The sequence below is a fragment of the Octopus sinensis genome, linkage group LG17 (assembly GCF_006345805.1).
Source record: "Octopus sinensis linkage group LG17, ASM634580v1, whole genome shotgun sequence".
Classification (NCBI taxonomy): Eukaryota; Metazoa; Mollusca; class Cephalopoda; order Octopoda; family Octopodidae; genus Octopus; species Octopus sinensis.
The window spans coordinates 17,285,217-17,299,419 of record NC_043013.1 but is presented as its reverse complement, the minus strand read 5'-3'; the positions used below and the strand labels follow the sequence as shown (position 1 = coordinate 17,299,419).

The window sequence follows — 14,203 nt, the reverse complement described above, 5'->3', positions numbered from 1 at the left end:
TTGCATGGATTGGATGAAATTTGTATTTCATCCAGTTTCCAGAGGGCAGTACTTCACCCAGTTTCCAGAGGGCAGTACTTCACCCAGTTTCCAGAGGGCAACACTTCACCCACTTTCCAGAGGGCAGTACTTCACCCACTTTCCAGAGGGCAGTACTTTACTCAGTTTCCAGAGGGAAGTACTTGACCCACTTTCCAATGGGAAGTACTTCACCCTGTTTCCAGAGAACAGTACTTTGCTCAGTTTTCATGTTAACCTTCTTCTTCAAAAGGTATTTGGAAGAAGGTAATTTTTAGCCAATGCGGAAAAGCCTTTATAGTCAGTCTTTTGTAAATGTGTTCACAATATTATCTTCTTTTAATATGACTATTATTATTCATCCTTTCTTACTGAAGAAAAGCAGAGAAATGATTTTCATGGATAGAGGAAATCTTCCTGTGCTTCCTTATCAATGGAAGGCAGAAGTCTTCTCTTGTGGAGGCAAACTACTCACCCTTTCCTTGTTGAAAGAAAGCAGTGAGACCAGTGTTCACAGTGAAGCCAATTATTTTCACAAAGGTCAACGACCAAACTTCTAAGAGTACCACTGTCTTTTTGTATAGTTTGCAGTTTCATTTAATAGCTGCTAGTGTGTGTTCCACTCACTCATTCACACACACTCTGCTCACACTTTCACACATGGCCTTGTAGTACTTCAGACTCTCTCTCTCTCTTTCTCTCTCTATTTCTCTGTCCTCCCTGCTATACTGGTATGCATGCCCGTACACACACTTCTATATTATATAGAGAGATTAGATAGAATGCCAACTGCTTACAGTAAAATGCTACACATATTAACACAAGATATCAAGATGGAAAAAATTAATTGCTATTTGCTATCAAAAATTGTTTTTCATTTCATTTTGTTTCTTCTTACTGTTATCATTGTTATCATTATTTTATGGTTATCCATTTCTTATAGAAAAATGAATGCATATATCTATTTCTTTACTACCCACAAGGGGCTAAACATAGAGTGGACAAACAAAGGGATTAAGTCGATTACATCGACCCCAGTGTCTAACTGGTACTTAATTTATCGACCCCGAAATGATGAAAGGCAAAGTCGACCTCGGCGGAATTTGAACTCAGAACGTAACGGCAGATGAAATATGGCTATGCATTTCGCCCGGTATGCTAACGTTTCTGCCAGCTCGCTGCCTTTAGAAAAATGAATGCATATATCAAGTCATAAATACACCAACATTGGTTATCAAGTGGTGGTGGTGGTGGTGGGCAAATACAGACACTAAGACACACATGCAAAGACGTGTGTGTGCATGCACGTGCGCACGAGTGTGATGGGCTTCTTTCAGTTTCTGTCTACCAAAGACCCTTGCCCAAGGTGCTATGCAGTGGGACTGACCCTGGAACCATGTAGTTGGGAAGCAAACTCTTTATCACATAGCCAGCATACTTAATTATATACACATTGTTGATTAGCCAGTTACAACAGTGTTTGTCTTGAGGTAACATCTCTCATGGACTTGTGATGTTAGAAACAGTAAATATCAGAGAGAGATAAAAATTCATCCCAGCAGTGGCCAGTGATAGTGCCAGATGCATTTTGGTCTTTTGAGGATTTTTCCTGCCTTTTTAGTGTCACATAGTCCCTGATATTTATTGTGATTTTTAACTCAGCAAATCTGTAAGAGATATTAAATAAATAGATGCACTCTTTTAAAGCCTAGCCAGGCTCATGGGCCCGGTTTCCCAGTTTCTATGGCATATGTTTTCCCCAGCTGGACGGGATGCCAGTCCATTGCAGTGTTACTCATTTTTGCCAGCTGAGTGGACTGGATCAACGTGAAATGAAGTGTTTTGCTCAAGAACACAACGCATCGCCCAGTCCAGGAATCGAAACCACAATCTTACGATCATGATACCGACACCCTAACCACTAAACCACGCATCTCCACTTGTAAGAGATATTACCTTAGAACAAATATTGCAGCAACTGGCCTATTGATAATGTGCATATATTAACCCTTTGGCATTTAATCCAGTTATATCCGGCCAAAATATTCTACCTGCTTTATATTCAAAGTGGTCAGATATGGCCTTCACACCTACTCTACAACATCATTCTAAAAATAAAACTACAAGCCATCAAAATCTTGAAGCTACAAGATAAGTCATGATTAAGACAAAACAATGTGAAGAAATAAGCATTACATTTAACAGAGTAATCTGAATTTTAATGGGCATGCTACATACGAGGAGGTGCTGCAAGAGTTCCTGGCTTTGGGTAAAAGAAAATACAGGAGGATCAGTTAATTATGGTTCTATTCAACATATTCCCCTCTCAGATTTATACACTTTAGGTTTTCTAAGCCCTGTAAAAGAACTTGGATTGTTGGGCCTCCAACCAGACCTTTCACAATACCCTTAAAGCCAGGAACCTTTCAGCACCCCTGCATATGGGTATTTTAATTAAATGCTGTCTCAGTCACATATACTAGATATATGTGTATACAGATATGTATATATCTATACATATGTATTTATATGTGTGTGTGTGTGTATATATATATATTCTCACTCCCCTCCTATTCTTTTCTCTGAAGATTTGATGCTAGTGATTTTCAGTCCTTAACCCTTTTGTTACCAACCCGACTGAGACCGGCTCTGGCTCTAGTACAAATGTCTGGTTTTTGAAAGTTCTGAATTAAAATCTTCCACCAAACCTTAGTCACAATTTATGTTCCTAAAACTAGCTTAATTATAACGATGTTATTTTACTAAATTCTTTGTTATATTTAAAATAATTGGAAGAAAAATAGAGCATCTGAAAATGAATACAGTAACAAAAGGGTTAAAACAAACAATATACTCCACTCCTGTGATTCAGTGGCGGTGGCGGTGGTGGTGGTGGTGGTAGAGCAGCTGCAGCAATACTTGTGTTGGTTATGCTAACTCTTTGGTGGTGGTAGTTGTTTAGCCCTGATGAGCATGATAGAAAGCATTTCACTCATCACTAACCTGTCTTTTTGTCCTATGTGCAGGGAAAGCTAGGACCACATAACTGAATATGTCCTGTAAGACGCTAGGATGTAATTTTAAGGGAAATTTAGCTGCTATTTCTAGCAGATTGAATGACTGTATAGAAGCTCCATCATTTGGCTGAGTCATATTGGGTTTAATATTAATGGGTGGAAGTACTAATGATAATATTTCTTTTTAATTTCAGTATAAGGCCAACCATTTTAAGGAGAAGGTGTTAGTTGGTAACATTGACCCCCAGCGCTCAGTTGGTACCCCCTTTATCAAATCCTGAAAGGATGAAAAGCAAAGTTGACTTCTGTGGCATTTGAACTTAGAACATAATGTTCCGGAAGAAATGTTGCTAAACATTTTGTCTAACTTGCTAACGATTCTGCCAGCTCACCCTCTTGATGATAGTGATGATGATAAATAATAACCGCGATAGCAGTAATTAATATTCCTCTAATTTTTTAGTGGTGGTGGTGGTGGTTGCAGTAACATCCTTCTAGTTTCCACCTAATTATTTAATCATTTAATGAGGCAAATGAAGATTTATTTAATTATGAAGATTGATATTTGATAATTAATTAACCACAACTGTTGATGTTGATCTTAATGATGTTGTTGCTGATATGGAGAAAGCTCGTTACATATGTTTTGGTGTTGTATTCCAGATATGCCCTACTTTAATCGATTCCAGGGTGACCCATGTGGCACACTCTACCATGTAATGATTGTTGTTGTTCAGCCCTAGGTTAATGCAGGGTGAACAGATCTGTGATTTGTTGGTAGTTGCCCAAACAATTGGTGGCAATCCTCAGACTTACATCTCCTGATATGCTGAGTAAGTCTCTACATGGTGCTCAATCTGCTAGAAAGAACAGCCACATCTTCCTCAAAATTTACCATCATTTTAATATTAACTTTTCAATGCTTGCATAGGTCAGCAGAAATTTGTTACGGTAAATTTTCTAAAGCAAGATACTGTTCCTGTCCCCAACCTTCACCTGTTTCAAAGCAAGGTAATATTTTAGTCTAGTCCAGGCATGTTTTTCATGCAAGATTGCAAACACATAACTGCTTGTACAAACAGTGGCTCTTGTTTACAATTAGACAAGGTGCCTACTACATGAACACAAATATTGGCTAACTGTCTTATAAAGAAGACTACAGCACAAAACACTTTTGCGACTTATTAAATGCAGGAAATGAAGTGGTTTTGGTCATATAGTACAACAACAGGTTACTCCTACCTCAAGGGAATGCGGTTCTGCATAGACAGGTCACTTCTCAAAGGGGTATTAGATGGCCTGAGGAGGTGGTTAAGTAACAAAAAATAAATTAAATTAGTGGAAACCAAGTATGCTGATGACTGAGAATGTAGGGTGGAGGACATTTGTTGTGCACCAATAGCCTCTACTAGTTACATACTTTAATGTAATATGAGAAAAATAAGACAGGGTGGCCATGGCTAGAATGTAGGTTAGATAATAAGAATTTCGTCATAAACAGCCATAACTGTACAGTGTTTGGTTGTTGTGAGCAAAGGCATTCCAGCTATGAGTATCCTGTTCTTTTGCATAATAAAGACTACATTCTCTAGTGTTCTTTTTTTAAACCAGTAGGATATAATCTACTGGAAATTTGCTGCTATTTTTAGCAATTTGTGTGCTTACATAAAGGCTTTCTTGGTTACATAGGTGTGCAGTGTGGCACTGAAAATCCCTTGTACTTATTTTATTTTCCAGTCTAAGTGGAGTGTTACTCTTTTTCATAAAGAATGCTCTGTTACTGGCACCAGTAGGTTGTGGGTGGAATAAACCAGGTAGGTTAAACCCCCAAATGGCTTGTTGCCTGTTCTTTCAAAGGCACAGATGAAACTTTGTGGTTAAGAATTTTGCTTTCCAATGGATTTGGTGGATAAAATCTAAAAGAAGCCAATCATGTGTGTGTGCTTTATATCTCCTTGTCTAGGCAAAGACCTGTTGAGGCAAGTGAAATCAAAATCACATATGACTGGCATCCATACTAACAGGGTGCAAAGAGCACCATACGAGCATGATCATTGACAGAGCGGCTAACCAGCTTCTGTGCCAGTGGCACATAAAAGGCACCATTTGAGTGTGATTGTTACCAGCGTCGCCTTACTGGCACTTGTGCCCGTGCTAGTAGGGTGCCAAGAGCACCATCCGAACGCGATCATTGCCAGAGTAACCAACTGGCACGTAAAAGGGCACCATTTGAGCGTGATTGTTACCAGCATTGCCTTACTGGCACCTGTGCTGGTGGCATGTGTAAAAGATTCAAGCGAGGTCGTTGCCAGTACCACCTGACTGGCCCCCATGCTGGTGACACGTAAAAAGCACCCACTACACTCTCAGAGTGGTTTGGCATTAGGAAGGGCATCCAGCTGTAGAAACTCTGCCAAATCAAGATTGGAGCCTGGTGCAGCCATCTGGTTCGCCAGCCCTCAGTCAAAATCGTCCAACCCATGCTAGCATGGAAAGTGGATGCTAAACGATGATGATGATGATGATTATTACTGTCAGGCAGTGTTATTTGTTTCCAATATTCTGTACAGACATGTCTGGCAATGGGGAAATATTACTTTGCTTGGAAACTGTTAAGGGTTAGCAACAGTAATGGCATCTGACCATGCAAAAATCTGCCTTAATAAACTCCATCAAATCCATGCAAGCATGGGAAAGTGGATATCATATGACGATGTTGATGTACTAATATATTATTATGTTCAGGGAATTAAAAGTATTTACTGCTCCAAACACACAACAGACATTCATTCCTATTGTGGATTTGAACTCAGAACTGTTCAGATCACAATGTAGTTCGCTACATTTGCTTGGAATTTCACTTCTACATTGCAGAATGGACACCATCCATCACTTGGTTTTGGCCTAATAATGGTCAGTGTTGCAATTGTTTTTTTTCTTTTTCTTGTTTACACATGCTGTTGAAACAATGCAGTGCCAATGATGGGATCGGAACTATACATCCCGTGGCTTCCATGTCAGCATTTTATCAACTCTGCTAGCAGTGAGACTCTGTGTGAAATAACCAAAATATTACACTTGCCAGCTGGGTTTTTTCTCATTGAAGTTTTGAATCTAATGCGTTTTCTCTCTCTCATTTTGACACTGTATATTTTTTCTTACCCCCCCCACGTTTGCTCAATCAAAGCTGACCTGTTGTATTCCAACCATGTCAATCCTGCTTTATTTTTTTCAGACATAATGTATCTAGTACATAATCCAATGTATCCTTCTGTTTTTTTTTTTTTAAGATGTTAGGATGTGAATTTAGTGATATTTGGTTACCATTTTTATCAAGAGGAGTTACTGTATAGAGGCTCCCTTGCAAGTTACTGAAGTGTTGTTTAGTCTTTGGTTAGTTCTCATTGAGCAAATATAACAGGCATCCCAGCCATGGCTATTGGCCTTTCTAAGGTATGCAGGTCTGTACTATCTGTTGTCTCTTTTCCATATTTTATATGGCACTGTGTAATTTGAGGGATATTCAATGCTATTTGTTTTAAATCAAACAACTTTGTGTTTCCCTTGTAAACTTGTCGAGTACGGCTGAGCCAGCTGGTGTGATTTGATCTTTGGACCAACATAAACGATGTTAAATACTACATCAATATTGTTATATTAAATATGTTACTAAATGATCCACACATGTCCATGAAGTCCATGCTATGTCTATCTTGTCTTACAGTTAAATAATTTCACAAGTTCCTTCCTGTTGATTAATTAGTCCAGAATGTAGCGGCAGATGAAATACCTATTTCTTTACTACCCACAAGGGGCTAAACACAGAGAGGACAAACAAGGACAGACAAACGGATTAAGTCGGTTATATCGACCCCAGTGCGTAACTGGTACTTATTTAATCGACCCTGAAAGGATGAAAGGCAAAGTTGACCTCGGCAGAATTTGAACTCAGAACATAGCGGCAGACGAAATACTGCTAAGCATTTCGCCCAGCCTGCTAACATTTCTGCCTGCTCGCCGCCTTTAATATAATAAGTACCAGGCTCAAAAAAATATATGTACAGGGGTCAATTTCTTCCAACCTGTTTCTTAAGCTAGACATCCTTGTCATCATTCTCCTTCCTCTGCTTCTTTTTCCTTCAATCCTTCCACTCATCACTAGATTTTCCAGGCTCATCACTAAATTCACTCATTGCTAAATTCACCAAGAAATCTCAGTTGCTTGGCCCTTACCTCATGAAACAGTTTCCTATTTACTGCAGTCTGGGTCATCACGTGTTCATTAGACTCTTTATGCTATCTTCAGTATTCTCCTTAAGAAACATATTTCACAGCTCTTGCAGCACCTTATTTCTGATGGTATAAACCAGGCCTAGCCAACTCGAATTACATTGCAGGCCACTTTAACTGCAGAAAGTTTTTTTGAGGGCTGCTTGTATACTTTATGCACTAATAGTCAAATAATCAAATTACAAAATCCAGAATTTTTCATACTTTTCATTTGTTAATTATAAAATGGTGGGCTATTGCTTTATTGCCACTTATAAAATTTTAAATTTAATTTGAAGCAAATGTTTTACACACACAATTTTATTTTGAAATTAAACACTATACTTCAACAAAGTATCAAGCAGTCTGTGGGTTGCATGCGGCCATAGACCATGTCTCACTTCCAGGCATTAACACAGGGTAGACATAGCAGTTCAATATATGGGTCTTGGTCTTGATACTCAGAGTACAGTTTCTCAAGACGTTATACAATTTGGGGAATGCAGATTTTGTCTGTGTTGTTTTGTCTTTTGATCTTCACACATTTGCATCTTCTGTGATCAAAATTCTAAAGTAGTTGAAAGATGATACCGGCTTAATGATCTCCAGTTCTCTTATGATCAATTTGCTACAGTAATTGAAGAGATCTGGTGACATAACACATCCTTGTCTAACCCCTCTCCTAATGCTAGTGTATTCATTGCATATTCCGTTCACCTTTATGCATGCTGATTGGTTCCTGTACAGGCTTTGCAAAATCCAGAGGTCTCTCCCATACAGATCAAGGTTATTGAGTTCTTCAAATAACCTGTCATATTACTTTGTTGAATGCCTTTATGTAATCTATGAAACACGTGAAGGTGTTTTTTGCATCTCCACTGTCCTTTCTGTTATCATTCTCAATATGAAAATAGAATTCCTAATACCAGTACCCTTCACAAAACCAAACTGTTCAATTTCAATCTCACCTGTTATTCCGCTTCTTGCCTGCAGAAGTAAAATTCTCAGAGTAACTGATGGGACTAATCTAAAGGACTATTGGAAATATTATCTTGGAAACGGGTGATAGTTGGTGACAGGAAGAGCTTCTGGCCATAGAAAATCTGCCCCAACAAATTTTGTCTGGCCACTATGTGGATGTTAATATGATGGTGGCAGCAATGATAATAATGACTGTGTGTTTGTGTGTGTGTGTGTGTCTGTACATCTGGGTGGTGCAATAGGAGAAAACAAATCCTATATATGCCTTGATTATTTATTCTTTCAAAGTTGATGGTTTGCTCCATCACTACTTTGAATTTCTCATATATTTTGGCTGATCCAGTTGACTTTTATTCTGGAGTTTCCTCACCAAATTCCATTTATTCTGCCTAATGAAATGACCAGGCATCTGGGGAAATTGCCATGTAACAGTCCAGAATCAGCTGATATACATGTTTCACTTTAGTATTGATGAGTATGTATGTATATCTCAAACGAGGGGGCGTGTGCACACACACGCACTGGTTGACTAACTACTTACCTCCTCTGTGGACGTGAAAGGAGATCTATCTCCTCAGAAATTCGGAAACAATAAATACTACTCCAGTTATATGTGTTGAGTGCTACTTCCGTTCATTTGTTCACTCACTTATGTGCATATACACTTATGTGCATATACATACGTATGTACATACATACATACATACATGCATGCATGCATGCATGCATACATATATACATACATACATACATACGTACATACGTACATACATACGTACATACATACGTACATACGTACATACATACATACATACATATGTACATATATACATATTTTATATGCCTTTGTGGTGTGAGTGTGTGTGAATGACAAGCAGTGTTTAGGAATAAACAAACTTTAGGTTAGTTAAAATACGCTTATGGTAAAAAGTGTAAAAACACCATATCTGCCCCGTGCTTCCCCCTATCAGATTCTCAGACAGCCATTTCTGGCTTTCTTCTTCTTTAGTGGGAAATACCTAGAGAGATAACCTTGATCAGATCAAAGCCATTGCTGTTATATTTCTCCCAACCAGACGGTTGAATAGTACAACTCAGTCACTACTGTTGACTTTTTTTTGTTTTTTTTTGGTTAAAACTATGGCTTTAATCTGCTCAGAGTTATCTCTCTTCTGTATTTCCCATTGAGGAAAGCTAAAGAGCCAGAAACAGCTGTCTGGGAATCTGATAGGGAGAAGCCAGGGGCAGATATGTTTTGACTCCTTTTACCATAAGAGAGGGTTTTTTTGGCATGGGTTGGCTAGCTTGCCACACTCCATGTCTGTTCTTATTCTGGGTTACATAATTTCTGAACATGTTTAGGACTATATCTCAGTACTGAACATTTCAATTTTGGTTTGGTTTCTATAGCTGGATGTACTTTTTATTACCAACTATTTTGTATGTGTGTGTGTGGATATATGCATGCATCAATGCATGTATATCCAACAAGAATTTAGAAATTCCATGTTCTATTGTTACAAATAATTTGTTTCATGTCCCTTCAAGTAAATATAATGATATATATATATATGATATAATGATATATATATATATGATATAATGATATCTCTCCATTTATGTATATACATCTCTCTCTCTCTCTCTCATATATATACACAGGGTGATTACAAAGTCTTTCCCTGATTATAAACCTTTATTGAACAAAAATTTTTCAAGATACAAAAACAGTTTTTGGTACATTTACGACATCTACCTAGAAGTTTTTATTCACATAAAATGAAATTCACTGAACTTCAACACCCCCTTTCTGGTTCAGAGTACATCTAATTGACATTCAATTTCATGCCATGTGTTCTGAGGTATATCAGTTGTTACTGATGAGATTGCTTCAGCAATCCTGGCCTTTAGAGACTGAAGATTGTGAACTGGTGCCCTGTACACTTTGTTCTTCAGATACCCACCAAAACAAGAAGTCTAGTGGGGTAATGTCTGGTGAACATGGAGGCCATGGTGTTGGCCTCCATGTTCACCCAATCCACCTATTTGGAAAAGTTTTATTCAAAAATTGGTAGATGGAAAATTATGGATAGCTGAAATTCCTCTAGCTGGGGTACAGCATAAGGTTCCAGCATATCTAGGTAAACATTTGCTGAAATGGTAGACTCAGCAAAAAAGAAAGGTCACATGATCCTGTCATGTATTAGGCAGCACCAAACATTAATCTTACAGCTGTCTATTTTGTGTTCTACAACAATGTGTGGGTTCTCTGATCCCCATATCCTTACATTGTGTTTAACTTTCCCTGATACGTAAAAAGTTGTCTTGTCAGAAAACGCAACATGTTGAAGATAGTCATTGTTCATATTGATTCTGTTAAGAATTTCTTCAGCAAAAGCAGCAAATTTAGAAAGATCGTTTGGTTGCAAAGATTGGATGATTTGCACTTTGTAAGCATACAGTTTCAGGCAAAATCTTGAAAATGGCACTCCTAGTTCTCTTGAAGCTCTGTGAGTTGGTTTCCTAGAAAGTAGTGTGCACAGCATCAACAATCTCTTCACCTGATCATGGCCTGTCACTTCTTTTAAGGTCACCAACACTACCAGTGTCTTTGAATTTGTTATACCAGTTCTTGATGCTTTTAACACCTGGAGGGATTTTGGCTGTATTCTTTTCTAAAATTTCATTGAACAGTAATTGCCAACTTAGTTTCATGAAGCCACAAAACACACAGTGCTTTTTTCTTTCATAGATGCCATTTTCATATGTTCACTTTATTTGAAAAAAAGAAAATGCAATTAAAAAAATAATGAAGCAGCGCATGTCAATAATTCTAGATTTCAATTTTATAAACTTCAACGACAAAAAAAAAGTTTAATTTGAAATAGCAACAATAATATGATATTTCAGAATCTGGGAATGACTTTATAATCACCCTGTATGTATGTGTGCGTACATTGGATATATGTGTGTTGGTTATGAATGTATTGAGTGTTCTATAGACACAGATTTGTGTACATATGCATTTGTGTGTAGAATTTCACTAATTATATATATATATATATATAATTAGTGAAATTCTACACACAAATGCATATGTACACAAATCTGTATCTGTAGAACACTCAATACATTCATAACCAACACACATATATCCAATGTACGCACACATACATACAGGGTGATTATAAAGTCATTCCCAGATTCTGAAATATCATATTATTGTTGCTATTTCAAATTAAACTTTTTTTTTGTCGTTGAAGTTTATAAAATTGAAATCTAGAATTATTTGAGGGAATATTATCCCTAACTTACAGGGAAAAATTCAGTTTAAATACTAAATCAAATTTCACAAAATATAATATATATATAAAAATTTAAAAAAAACCACCTTTTAACAATTCAAAATGAACAATTAAATTACACCGTCTAGAAAATTACATATAATAGAAATATTAAATGCAAAATAATAATAAAAACGTATATATTTGGTAGAATATATATATATATATATGCACACACACACACACACATACATTTGTATCTAATTTTGATATTTTTATCATTGCAGCTGTATGTGCCACGCGGCAGTTGATGTGTGAACACTGTAATACAAATGTATGTAATGGCACTATAGAGTGTCTCGCTGAGCCTGACAAACACACTCACTGCTATGCTACGTGGCGCAATGGTTCCGATGGAGTGGAGATTCTAATGAAAGGTTGCTGGCTTGACCATGAGAATTGTTACAACAAGATGGATTGTGTCGCTTCTGATTCGACAGCAAACGTCTACTATTGCTGCTGTGAGAGTGAAATGTGCAATCAAAATATCTCTTTTAAAGCTCTTCCACCACCCCCTACAGTTGCAGGTTAGTCACTTTGGTCTCTTATTTACTGTTTGAGTGGTGACTGTATTTGAACTTTGTCTCTGCCAAGTGGTGGGGGGGTCATCTTTCATGCTGGAGAAACCAGTTCAGAATTATGTCGCAGTTCAGAATTTCCTAATCATCTGGGCCCCACCTTGTTAATAGATCTACATTCTTATTCTGAATAGAGGTCTCATGTGATGACTGGTATGTGGTATGACTGGTATGACTGGTGTATAACAGTCAGCCCACTGTATATTAAATAATAATAATAAACATTGTGTACAATGCTCAGGTGCACTACAACTCATCTAAAGTGCATATATAATCAGGTGTAGTTTCGACGGATTTCGGAAAGCATGAGGGCCTTATTTTATGGATCTTATGTTGATTTCATAGTTAATTCCTGTACAATCAACAGAACCACATAATCATTGTATTGGGGTATAACTGGCTGAGTATTCCACTGACTTGGGTATCTAATGTAATCCTCTGGTAGAATCTACATAACATACTGTGTAACAAAACTGACCCCTTTAAATTACAGTTGCAATTCAGGCTTTTTGCGCAGCCTCCATCTTTTCAGTTTCACTTACACAATGTGCGTTGTCTGAGATTGGTGGAATTGAACTCAGAACCTTATGATTGAGAAAGAAAAATGTTTTTGTCATTTGGACTTGCTCACGCTGATCTTAATACATCCACCACTTGGTGGTCAGTTCCCTCTGCCTTTAGGGATTTCCCACCAGATTTGGAGAATGTGTGCACATGTGTTTGTTTACATTTGTGCTTCTGAATATCACAAGCTGCAAGCAGTGACGTTCATTTCTCTTGCAACAAATCATCTGATGGCTTTGCACATAAAATCCCTTTCTTATAAACAGGAAAGGATTGAATACAAAAAGGACATCTGGCTATAAAACAAATGTAAAAAGAAACTAGCACTTAATTCTTGCTAGCTTAAGTGCATTGAACTGTAAGTTAGTGCCACATGGTCATATGGCTTGCAGAGGTAAACAGTGGGAGTACTGTATAATTAACAGTTGTTTTGTGAATTTTGAATGCTATGTTCAACTTTTATGAGGGTAAGGTATATATGTAGTCAGTTGGATCTGTTAGAAATAACAATCAAATCTCTCATATCGCATCCTACCACCTTTGCAAAGGTGTCAAAGACATACTGTATAGTAAAAGCCTGAGACAAACTGTGTTTGAAACTGTAGGATGGTTATAACACAAATGTCTTAAATCCTAAATCTACTAATTCAGGGCTAAACTCAGATTGGGATGAGTTCCACTATACCTAAGTTGTTCCTGATATGCACAATATGAAAGTGGGTTTGAATTGTCCGTATGGATGGGCATTGTAGTGGACTGGTAGCTCATAGGTTTCCAGTTCAAATTCACTGCAGCTCCCCCCCCCCTCATTCAGCCACACAGTCACTGTATTGTAATTTGATACATCTTAATTCATCTTTCTGTCAGGAGTAGGCACCAGTTTATTTGGCAAATGCTAAGGTGGACTCGCTCCATAGACAGAAAATGTTTTTCTCTCATAAGTTTATGATTATAGGAACTGAAGTAATTATTTGCTCCATAATAAGTCTTTTTACTTTTGTATTTTTAGAGATTAAACTTAAGTGAATTTTTTTTTTTATTATTATTATTATTATTATTTTTATTTATTTATTTATTTATTTTTTTTATCATATACACACAACAGATTTGACTGTTGGAGAAGAAAACATCCTAACATGGGCTACAACAAGCAGCCTTACAGTTTTCACACTCTAAAATTCTTGCAATTCCAAATTTTATGGGATTGTATTTAAAAAATTTTTCATCTTCTGTTGTTTAATAATAATAGTCCTGTCTTCTATAGACACAAGGCCTGAAATTTGGGGGGGAAGGGATAGTCAATTACACCAACTCCAATACTCAACTGGTACTAATTTTATTGACTCCAAAAGGATGAATGGTAAAGTCAACCTTGGCAGAATTTGAACTCAGAACGTGAACACAGACAAAATACTGCTAAGCATTTCACCTG

General features: G+C 37.3%; 1 protein-coding gene across 2 annotated transcripts in view; it reads left to right on the top strand.

Moving 5' to 3' along the window:
• Nucleotides 1–14,203, top strand: part of LOC115220851 (activin receptor type-2B-like) — a 54,444-nt gene that overhangs the window by 30,991 nt on the left and 9,250 nt on the right. For both annotated transcript variants that reach the window (XM_029791029.2, XM_036510412.1), the window contains exon 2: nucleotides 11,857–12,156. In XM_029791029.2, coding sequence (XP_029646889.1) covers nucleotides 11,857–12,156 — 300 coding nt within the window. The remainder of the gene's footprint in view (nucleotides 1–11,856; nucleotides 12,157–14,203) is intronic.